Source organism: Seriola aureovittata, chromosome 12 (genome assembly GCF_021018895.1).
Source record: "Seriola aureovittata isolate HTS-2021-v1 ecotype China chromosome 12, ASM2101889v1, whole genome shotgun sequence".
Classification (NCBI taxonomy): Eukaryota; Metazoa; Chordata; class Actinopteri; order Carangiformes; family Carangidae; genus Seriola; species Seriola aureovittata.
Genome location: NC_079375.1, coordinates 21,929,806 through 21,940,929, shown reverse-complemented (window position 1 = coordinate 21,940,929; position 11,124 = coordinate 21,929,806). Strand labels below are relative to the sequence as shown.

The 11,124-nt window shown below is 42.3% G+C and overlaps 2 protein-coding genes across 2 annotated transcripts; both read left to right on the top strand.

The window, feature by feature from the left end:
• Positions 1 to 1,003: 1,003 nt before the first annotated feature.
• On the top strand, positions 1,004 to 5,187 carry LOC130178358 (zinc finger protein ZFMSA12A). Its single transcript, XM_056390481.1, has 7 exons — positions 1,004 to 1,158; positions 1,975 to 2,177; positions 2,400 to 2,492; positions 2,583 to 2,675; positions 2,800 to 2,910; positions 3,022 to 3,154; positions 3,302 to 5,187. Exons 1-7 carry the CDS (start codon positions 1,155 to 1,157, stop codon positions 4,675 to 4,677), a joined length of 2,013 nt encoding a protein of 670 aa, XP_056246456.1. The 5' UTR covers positions 1,004 to 1,154; the 3' UTR covers positions 4,678 to 5,187.
• Positions 5,188 to 5,259: 72 nt separating this feature from the next.
• LOC130178357 (zinc finger protein 665-like) lies at positions 5,260 to 10,295 on the top strand. The gene is made up of 7 exons (XM_056390480.1): positions 5,260 to 5,620; positions 6,412 to 6,614; positions 6,747 to 6,839; positions 7,079 to 7,174; positions 7,371 to 7,481; positions 7,580 to 7,709; positions 7,818 to 10,295. Exons 1-7 carry the CDS (start codon positions 5,608 to 5,610, stop codon positions 9,692 to 9,694), a joined length of 2,523 nt encoding a protein of 840 aa, XP_056246455.1. The 5' UTR covers positions 5,260 to 5,607; the 3' UTR covers positions 9,695 to 10,295.
• The last annotated feature ends 829 nt before the right edge of the window (positions 10,296 to 11,124 follow it).

The following is an 11,124-nucleotide window of genomic DNA, read 5'->3' as shown; positions in this document are numbered from 1 at the left end:
ACTCCTAAACAGCCTCAATACTACTTTGCTCATCAGGTACTTGTGCGCCTGCTGTGGAGAAATCACATTTATGACACCCATGAGGATTCTCTGTCACCCAGGTCATGGTTGGCCAAGAAAAGTTGAATCGGGGGCGACTGGACCTGGTTGTAGATACTTGAAGATGTTTCACCTCTAATCCAGGAGGCTTCTTCAGTTCTTCCACATGGTCATGTTTACAAATATGTAAATCAATTTTAGAGAGAGTTAATGAAGATTTTTTTTACTGATAGATCGAAGCAGCCATCCTCTGGGAAAACTGGGTTTGGGATGGACGTGGTTACTCTTCAGATCCTTCAGAGCGTATCCATATCAAGCGTCTCCCCGGACCTGCTCCAGGAGATTTTGTGCTGCTTGTTTATAATCCAGAATATGGACTAATGTAGGCTTTTTTATGTGGGAATCTCTGTTAAGGGAAACTGCTGATCCGAAGGTTCTGCATGAATGCTTTAGCATTTACATGGAAGAACTGAGCTTCAGTGGCACATAGAGTGGAAGGAATCGTGGAGGGGTAGGTATGATTTCTCTCTGGAGTCATCTGTTCCAAGAACGAGGCAGATGATAGACTCTGGAGAAGGGATGATGTTGTTCTAACTAGGCTGAGGCTGGGGCATTGTGGTCCAGCAAGCAATTTGAAAATCATGGGCAAACATCCAGATGGTCTCTGTCAGTGTGGGAATTTGGAAACAGCCCAATATGTTGTATTCTCATGTAACGAAGTCGGAAGTGAAAGCCAACAGTCATTAATGCAGCTGTCAAACTTTCTCTTTCAAATCTGTGTTTTTCCATCTGAAATTAATTTCCTACTTATTTATAGATCGATCTCAATTGATCTGCATTACAAAAAAACAAACAAACATGATAATCAACAAACCCCTCTCCTATGGAGGGCGGCATCACGCGTAACAGTGTACAGCCTGCCGGAAATTCATTCGAAGAAGAAGAAGAGTCCGGAAGTGGCGTTCAGCTGCAATTGACAACAAGAAGAAAGTGGCGAGGAGTGGGATAAAAGCTTCTTTTTTTTAATACTGCCATTCACTGCAGGAGGAAGATATTTTAACTAAGAAACACTTATCTGTTCCCATTCCTCTATCACAGCTCTTCAGGGGAATAAAATGGGTAACGTTTAGTATTTTGCTGCTATAATCATCGGTTTGTTTTGATGTTAGCATGCTAACGCTAACTTCATAGCATCGATTTATGAAAAAGTTATAATAGTTCCTGGGGTTTTTAATCTAGATATAACGCAAAGAGGCTGTTTATTTTATATTCATTTCATTTGGAGCAAATATTGAACAGAAGAATGAAGTTTTCCACTTTGTATTTGTTGTGTATTTCTAGCCCCAGTCCAGCCCAGTCTGTTATAACTTAACTAATGTTAATACACAAGTTGGATACTGATGAAACGAACTGTGGCTTCTGCCTCTCAAAATATCAACAGGAGACAAACCCAGTTAAAAAGAAAATTAATCAACCTAAACAAAACTCTTATACACATCTAAAGAGTTTTATTCATCCAGCTTCTTTTCCTATTTTTTCAATTAAGTTAAAGTCACACTGAAATTAAAATCTTTTTCAAGAGATGTCATCTGTATTGAACACTAAACAGTTACACCAATACATCAAGAACAACCCCCCAACACAATAAAAGATAACGAATACATGCAGTCTTTGATATTTAACGTTTTCCTTGGCATCTGACACCATATCTCTTGCAATAACAAGCCACAGAAACTTGAGTCTTTGCAGATTGCAGTGTTATCCATGTCCACTGAAGGGAGTTCATGTTTTCTTAACTTGTTGTTTCAGCACAACTTTCTCTCTCATGTGGAGACTGTAGATTTTAATCTAGATGCCTAATATTTCTTGTGTGACAGAAAGATTTCTGTGACTGGATCCATTTAATGATCTAATGATGCCTCTCTCCCCATGTAGAGGGCTCCCTCCCCATGTCCTCGCTGCAGCTCCTGGCTCCACCTCTGCGAGTGATGTTGGCTGTGATGTGGAAGGTGGTTCATCAGAGGAACATAAAGCATTATGGGAAAGTGGAGGAGTTTGTGTCCTTGGTAACTGAAGCCATCCCTGACATCTTGACAAACAGGCAGATGAGGCTGCTCACTCTGGCCTTAAGAGCAAAGGTAAGAAACAATGATGCCCCATACTGTACATCAATATATAGTTAGCAGTGGCAGATATTGAGTTTAAAATGTATTCAATCTCAATGAAACTACCTGTTTAAATAAAGTATTTAATAATAATAATAATAATAACAATAATAATAATGATCACTGGGCTGTTTGCAGCTGCAAGGACGGATTCTTCTGTTTTCTTAATTGTGAATGTCTCCATGTCTTTTCCAGATGATGTTACAGATGTTATGCTCTGAGCAGTCAGAGGATCTCAGATGTGTGAGAACACACTTAGACAGCCTCCTGCCATCCAGCTCAAAACAGGTGTGTGACTTTGTTAATCATGGACATTGACTGTGGTGTGTTTTAAGAATTGTTATGCTTATTTTAAATGTGCACATTTTTACTTGACAGCTTCAGCCAGAAAATGAAGCTCTTGAAGCGAACTTTGTCGGGCTTGTTCAGAGACTTCTAGAGGACCCAGAGGGGAGAGAACACTTCCTCGAGGTGTGACTCTGTTTTTGCCTCGTTGTTAGTTTCAACATGAAATCGGGCAGTTAGTTTTTTTCAAATGATGCGGTATCATGAGACTTCATATCCAGACATTTGGTTGAAATTTTCTACCTGACAGAATGTGTTTCCTTTGGAGTATGGCCCCAGCTTCGATACAGCACTGGAGACTCTGGTTTGTGAGTTCTTCACCCGACTGGAAGAGCTGGTGCTTATACCAAATTTTAAACAGGTACACACACCATGATTTCTGCTACAATAAAATTGCATTTGTATTTGAATTGCATTTCCAGATTTCCTGGTTCCAGTCCATCAAAATAATAGTTATGTGTGTTTGATAAAGACTGCAGTGTGGATCAGTGATACATCCTCTGTGCTAGAAGAGTACATGCAGTGTGTAACTAAAGCGGATGACCTCAAAGTACTGCTCAGAAGCAAGGTGCATCATGGGAAAATGGCAAAAATGGATTCCAGTGGTAAGTGTGTCTGCCCGGACTACCAGCCAGGTTTTCATGTGTATATCAGTGCTGAAATAATCATGAATCAATTCATTATTTTAATTAAACACCATTAAATAGACAACATATGATTGTTTTCTTTCTTTAATGTCTTTTTTCCAAAAGATCCGTCACCCTCAGAGCAGCAGCTCTTCTCATCACTATCTCTCCCCCCTTCACTGAGAGCAACCAACACCAAATACAAGGAATCCATCACAGAAACATCTGAAAACCAAAGAGAGTCTGCGGCAGTTTCTCCTCAGGAAGAGGGGGAGATGGGGGTAGAGGATACGAGATGGCCGGATGAGAACGAGACACACTGTCAGAGCAGCAGCGATGCTGAACAAACAACAGGGGGGAAATGCAGCGACAGTGTTCCTGATGTTCACATTGCGGAGGAGTGCGATGACAGAACTCCCTCTACATCTACTGAGAGTCCTGTGTTGTCCAGCTCTATGATCGGCCCCCCTCGGCAGAGAGTTGCACACAAGTGCAGTCAGTGTGGGAAGTGCTTTATTTATCGCTATGAGCTCCTGGAGCATCAAAGACTGCACACAGGAGAAAACCCTTACAAGTGCTCTCAGTGCGGAAAGGCCTTCAGGAGGACGTCTGACCTGTCCACACACAGACGAACACAGTGCACAAAAGCAGCTTATATTTGCATCAAATGTGGAAATAGCTTTCAATCTATACAGGAGAAATTTAGACACCAGTGTGTTCATAGTGTCCAAAAGTTTGATTGTTCTCAGTGCGGAAAAAGCTTTAAGAAATTGTATTTGCTGGGTAAGCATGAGCTGACTCACACCCAGAACCGTATTTTCACATGCAGACAGTGCAAGGAAGTGTACCCCACTATGAGTGAGCTGAGATCCCATCAGAAGGTCCATCCTCCCGAGCTGTCCAATCAGTGCATGCAGTGTGGGAAATTCTTCAGCTCTGCTGCATGTTTGACGGCCCACGAGCTGCGCCACAGACAGAAGAGGACACAGATTTGTGTGCGTTGTGGCAAAGCTTTTAAGAACAAACATGACTTGAATCTTCACATGCGCAGCCACACGGGTGAGAGGCCTTTTCAGTGCACGTACTGTGGGAAACGTTTCTCTGTGTCAGGAAATCTGAACATACATATTAGAACTCACACTGGGGAGAAACCATATCTGTGCTCAGACTGCGGCAAGGCTTTTGTTTCAGCTGGCGAGCTGCAGATACACAGACGCACCCACACGGGGGAGAAGCCATACAAATGCACTGTATGTGGGAGAGGATTCACCATGGCGAGTAAAGTGACACTGCATATGCGCGTTCACACCGGGGAACGTCCTTATGTCTGCTCTGAATGTGGGAAAGGTTTTTCACGGGGTAGCGAACTGAAAAAACATACCATGAACCATTCAGGGGTTCGGCCCTACGCTTGTCAGATGTGTGCAAAGACTTACACATGCCTCAATCACCTGAAGAGACACTTAAAAACTCACAGTGAAGTCCATAGCCAGTCTGTCTGATCCCTTTTAATTACCACAAAGCTTCAAATGATTGTCTTCATACAGCTTGTCTGTACTGACTGTGGTACTGACTTGTTGCACAGTGTTATAGGTTTCACACTCACCTTCTGTTGTAAGGACTATTTTACAGAAATGCAACTTTATACTGGCTGATTTTGTTTCCTGCTTTGTCAGATCTGTTGTGATTGTAAACTCTATAAGTGTGCTACTTTCGCTGACCTTCTGAAACATATGTTAAAAGGATCTCTAAGAAAACATTCTCCCTCTGTATTCCTTAGTGCATATTTCTACTGTCAGTTAACTGTCATTTCTTTACTGGAGTTAACGTTATTTGCCACTATCAGTGTTTAGTGTTTGTCTAAAGTAGCCTATTTGTTCCTGATCATCCTGCAGTGGCCTTTTACAATACCAATATTTTAATTTGGTGCCCTCAAAAACAAACAGACAAATAATAAATTATCTGAAATAAATAAACTTCAAATAAACCTAGAATATTGTAGAATAAAAGAAGTGATTTTTAAAGGTAGCTCCTACCTCCCTAAGTTATTCAAAACTTTTATCTTTCAGTTTTCTATTATATAACCTGGGACATAAAAAATCATGAGACATGACAAGTAAATACATAAATACAGTTTATCAAGTTTAAACGTTACTATTATGATTTATGTTTTTGATGGTCTGGAGAGGCGGTGCATCTCATTTTGACAGTAGATTATGGATCGCTTTTTCGGGCTGCCCCCTACACCAAAACAAACATCCCTCTTACAAACCGCCACTGACTGGGCCAATGCTCCCCATAATGAACAACGTGTTTCAGGAAGAAGTTGGCGCCTGAAGACCCGTATGCGGTTAGCTAGCACGCTAACCGAAACTATGAAAGATTTGATAGTTTAATGGTTTTTCAAACCATCGTCATTGAAGAATTCCAAAATGAACGACATGGGTAAGTATTGGCTCATGAAGCTTGTAAAACTGTGTTTCCTGCTTCTTATGCGGTTAGCCGAAAAGCTAAAGAGAAGGATTAGCCGAGGCTCACCAGGCCTCGACTAATCCCTGGAACAAGAATTGTTTTGCTCAATAATACACCGGTTTAACCAGGCAACACCAGTGGCCTTGTGGCTAGACTCGTTACGTGAACCAATAATTTGTACAAATGATGAACGATATCTTGTGCTTAAAATGTTTCTCTGCGGTGGAATAGGTTTTTAAAAAATTATCAAATGCAACACAGCAGGTTAAAATGAAGTAAAGTGACTAACGTAATGCTAACAGTTAGCTGATTGGGAACGTCCACGACCTATCGGTAAACCGGCCATTTCGCACAGTGTGCGATGCAAAGTAAAACACTGAATGTGTTTGTTTTAGCATATGATGACTGGCCCAACGAGCACATGAAATAAAGGATTGGAGCTAGCTGTGTGCAATGTGGGAAGCCTGGTGCTCCAGATAACGGAATATATACTGCTGTGTTACACACTGTAGCTAGGCATCACAGGGATGGGTTGGATACCAGAATAAAGTGAGCAGACTTCCGTGGCTGAACTGCCTGTACAGAGAGATGCTGAATTGACAAGGAAAGGCATTTGTAGTCTGACATTAGCACTGATGTGTATTCCACTTCCTCCTGAAAATGCATTATAAGTAAACTCCGGGACTACACACCAGTGACACTATTCCTTTATTGCTATTACGTTTGTTTGGGTTAGGGTTAATCAATCTAATGTCTCTTTGAAGAATTCAGCGTCCCCCTGTCCTCACTGGCTCTCCTGGTCCCACCACTACGACTGATGTCAGCTGTGATGTGGGAAGTGGTACGCCAGCGGAACATAAAGCACTATGGGAAACTGGAGGAGTTTGTGTCCATGGTAACGGATGCAGTTCCTGAACTGATGAGTAAAAGAGAAGGGAGGCTGCTCTCACTGGGCCTGAGAGCAAGGGTAAGTGATTTGAAATATATTTTTGTGTTTAATAAGAGGTTTTCTTAATAAGACTTTAAACATCCGGTGATAATCCAGAAAAGATTGTCATGGAAACACTGATACTAAAAATACAAAATACATTTTCTATAGACAACTCTTGAACTGTTGCGTTCTGAACATCCTGAAGATCTCAAGGCTGTTGAGACCCATCTTAACAGAATCCGATCTTCTTGCATTGAGGAGGTGAGTAATAAATGTTTTAGAGTAATTGTTTGAATACATTTTAAGCAGAAATACCAATGATTTAACAGGTTCAAACTATTCAAAGTTCAGATTTTTTTTTCTGCTTTATTGTGACAGTAGTTTTGGTTTCAGTGAGATTTTGACAGTCAAAACAAACAATATGGAGACATCACCTTGGGCTCTGGAAAATTTTTAGGGGCATTTTTACCTGGTCATCTCACTGGTGTCTTGTTTTCCAGACAAATGATCCTGTAATTGAAGCACCAGAGGCAAACTTCATGAAGCTTGTACAAGGCCTCATTGAGGATACTGATGGCAGAGAACATTTCCTCAAGGTAAGATTAAACTATTATTTTATATGGCGTAGTAAAACATATGATTTGCTACATTTCTAATGTTAGAAGTCATTTTTTTTCATTACAATTTTACAATTCAAAAATGTGAAAAATGTAATGTAGATATTCCCTGTCTGAGCATAAGGAGAGCATCTAGTTCTGAAGGTGTTAAGCTGTCTTTTCTTTCATCTGACAGAATGTGTTTCCTGTGGAGTATGGCCCTGACTTCGACACAGCACTGGAGACTTTAGTTTGTGAATTCTTCACAAGGCTTGAGGAGCTGCTGCCAATACCAGATTTCAAACAGGTAGAGGAAGGACTGCTAAACAACGAGAATAACAAAACAGTTAAAATGCAAGAAACTTTGAACTTGAAATTCAAAATTGTTTGCATTTCTCTTCGTAGACTGCTTCTTGGATCAGTGCTGCCCCTTCTGTCCTAGAGGAGTACATGCAGTGCGTCTCAAACGGAGACGACCTTAAATTTCTTCTCCAAAGCAAACAGTGCCACGGGAAACTGGCAAAGAGTAGTGTTGGTATGTATACAGTTTACATTTACTATAAACTAGTCAACGAATAGTGTGTCAGCTGAAGAAGTGAGAGACTGTTACATGAATATTTTTTTCCTCATGTTTTCCTCACAGCTCCGTTTCAGTCAGACGATCTTCTCATTCCCTCTTTGTCTCTCCCTCCATCGCTGGAAGTGGCCATCGCTTCCCACCCGAGTGCTTGTGACGATGAAAATAATGACGTTCCTCAGATTGTTATGTTTGACGAAGAACTGTCTACAAACCCTTCCACCTCAACTGACTTTCCCGAATCACCCAAAAGGACTGACATCTCGTCGTCTCCGCGCAGGAGACAGCAGTCAGGGATGCATAAATGCCCCGAGTGTGACAAATGCTTCAAGCATCACTCTGTCCTCATCGAACACCAGAGAGTTCACACCGGGCTGCAGCCGTACAACTGCTCTGAGTGTGGGAGGGCTTTCAGAACAGCCACTCTGTTGGCCGGTCACAGGCTGCGGAAATGCAAAAATGCTGCATATCTGTGTATTAAATGTGGGAACAGTTTTCCAACCTCGCTGGACAAATTCAGACACCACTGCCCAAAACGTGGTCGTAATTACGACTGTGGGCACTGTGGAAAGAGTTTTCAGAAGTCTTGCAGCTTGAAGGAACACCTGCTAACTCATGTTCAAAGCCGCCTTTTCAAATGCAGCCATTGTGGCGTTGGTTTTTCAGGAATTGGTGACCTGAAGTATCATCAGCAAGTAGATCATGATAAGCCATACCACTGTAAGCAATGTGGAAAGAGCTTCATCTCCTCCAAGTGTCTGACCAAACATCAACAACGGCATCAAGAGGTTGGTGAGATGGAGACGGCCAAATTGATGAGCGGAGGTAAACACAGGAAAAGTGGCTCAGCTCATCGGACATCTTCATCGTCTCTGTCGTCCAGGAAGACCTCTGTGAAGGCTGTCTACCCTCGTGGACGAGTCACCCACAACTGTCCGCTGTGCGGAAGGAGCTTTAAATATCGCTTTGAATTTCTCGAACACCAGAGGTTCCACACTGCAGTGAAGCCTTACAAATGCTCTCAGTGTGGCAAAGCCTTCCGCACAGAGGCTCACCTGTCCGGCCACAGGAAGAGAAAGTGTAAAAACGCTGCCCACATTTGCACCAAGTGTGGGTGTCAGTTCAGGTCTTTACATGAACGTGTCAGACACCAGTGTGTGCAGCTGCTGACAAAATACGAGTGTTCTCATTGCGGAAAGACCTTCAAGATGGCCCACCTGCTCAGAAACCATCAGATGAGTGAACATCAGCTTCCCTACAGCCCCAACCATCGCTTCAGGTGCAGATACTGTGATGAGACTTTCCCTGGGATCAGTGAGCTCAAGTACCATCAGAGAGTTGACCATGAGAAACCCTATCAGTGTCAGGAATGTGGCAAGTGTTTCTTATCTGAAAAATGCCTAGCCAATCACGAGCTGCGCCACAACGACGACAGACCAGAGAGCTGTCTTGTCTGTGGCCGCGGCTTCAGGAACCGCTACGACTTGAAGCAGCACATGCGCACTCACACAGGAGAGCGACCGTACCAGTGCACTCACTGTTCACAGTGTTTCTCCACAGCAGGAGGACTGAGGAGTCACACCAGGGTCCACACGGGCGAGAAGCCACACGTCTGCCCAGATTGTGGGAAGGCTTTCTCCCAGATGGGCGCAATGCGCACCCACAGGCTCACCCACACAGGAGAGAGGCCATTCAAGTGCACGGTGTGTGGCAAAGGTTTCACTATGGCACACAAGGTAACAGTTCACATGCGTGTTCATACTGGAGAGCGGCCGTACGTGTGCTCTCAGTGTGGGAAAGCCTTCTCAGATGGAAGTGTGCTGAAGCAGCACATGTTGAACCACTCAGGAGTGAGACCATACCACTGCCAGATCTGTCCCAAGACCTACACCTGTCTGAACCACCTGAGGAGGCACCTGAAAAGCCACTCGAACTTGAACTGAGTCAGACAGACCTGAAGGCAGACCGGAGCAGAGCCTAACAACATTTTACAAATATACTGAAACACTGCCTTGGACAGAGTGGCTACTACTAAAAGTACAACGTACTAACTAAACCAAGCAATACATGAAGGAATATAGAATGATGCTGTACGGTCACTGCTAAAAGTGGGGTGAAAAGTTTCATTTGCTCTTCATTGTAAATTAAATGTAATCATAACATCCATTTGTCAAGGACTTTGACACCCAGCACAAAGAAATGGCTCTTCTCCCTCATTCCTCACCAGGCTATTCCTTTTTTTTTTCTTACATCAGTTTCTTCTGCATGAATGCATTTGGATGTTAAATATTATTTGGTTGAGATGCTGTGTGTTCACAACAGAAGCTGTAATATTGGTGAAAATATATTTTTGGAAAGGCCTCAAAAGTAACAGAAGTGAACTTTTTTTTTTCTTTTTTTTTTTGGACTCTCTTTGAATAAGCTGAAAGACAAATACATTGAGTGCAAGGTTGAAATGACATAAATTTATTCCTCTCTAGGCCTTTTATATCCCCGCTATGATTTGCAAGGTTTGTGAATATCAGATTAAATTACCTTGTTACACCTTGTTCATGTTAATTGACTTTATTTAATTAGGAAAATCACTGCAATAGAGAATATGTCCTTGTGGGGGAAAAGTGTGGACAGAATCGGAAGTTGTACTTGGTGTCACAATAGAAGGTTTCACTAGATGGCAGTAGGGGACCATTAACCATTTTTCCTTTGATCCTCCTGCATTATCAGGCACAGTCTGGCCTTTTGTGACTTTGTAATAACAGGAACCCTTAACTCAGGCATCTTGCACTAAATGACAGTTGTTTTTTTGTTCAGTTTTTTTAAGGAAGCAATCAGTTCTTCTTTGTTGCAGACTGGAGCAAAAATACAGAAAAAAGAAACTTGAGATCTTTTGAGGATAGTGGAGATTGATGAGGGAAGAGGAAGTTAAGCTGGTTCACTCCCTGTCATTAACTTTACTTGGTATGTCTTGGACTCTTGATTAGGCTGCAATTTGCTCATGTTTTGACTAGCGCCCTTCAGTATCTGAAGTAGTGTAAACCATGACAGAGCATTCCTCCCTTTTTATATCAGTTTGCACGGTGCCACTGTTGCCCAGTCGACAGTACAGTACAGTTTGATCTGGACCACCACTGTTCACAGGACCTTTTATGTTCACTAGGACCTCAGGCAAATGCAGTCTTGAGTCATATCGTAACAGAAACATTGGGATTAATCTCTTCCATCTGTGCTGACTTTAATGTTTTCCCTGGAAAAGAGAAGCTGTTTTTTTTTTTTGTTTTTTTTTTTTCAGCCTTCATTTTCCCCTTGTTTCATGCTTGTGTTTGATCTCATCCATGGTCGCTTGTGCAAAATAATGTGAATCACATTCTCTAGA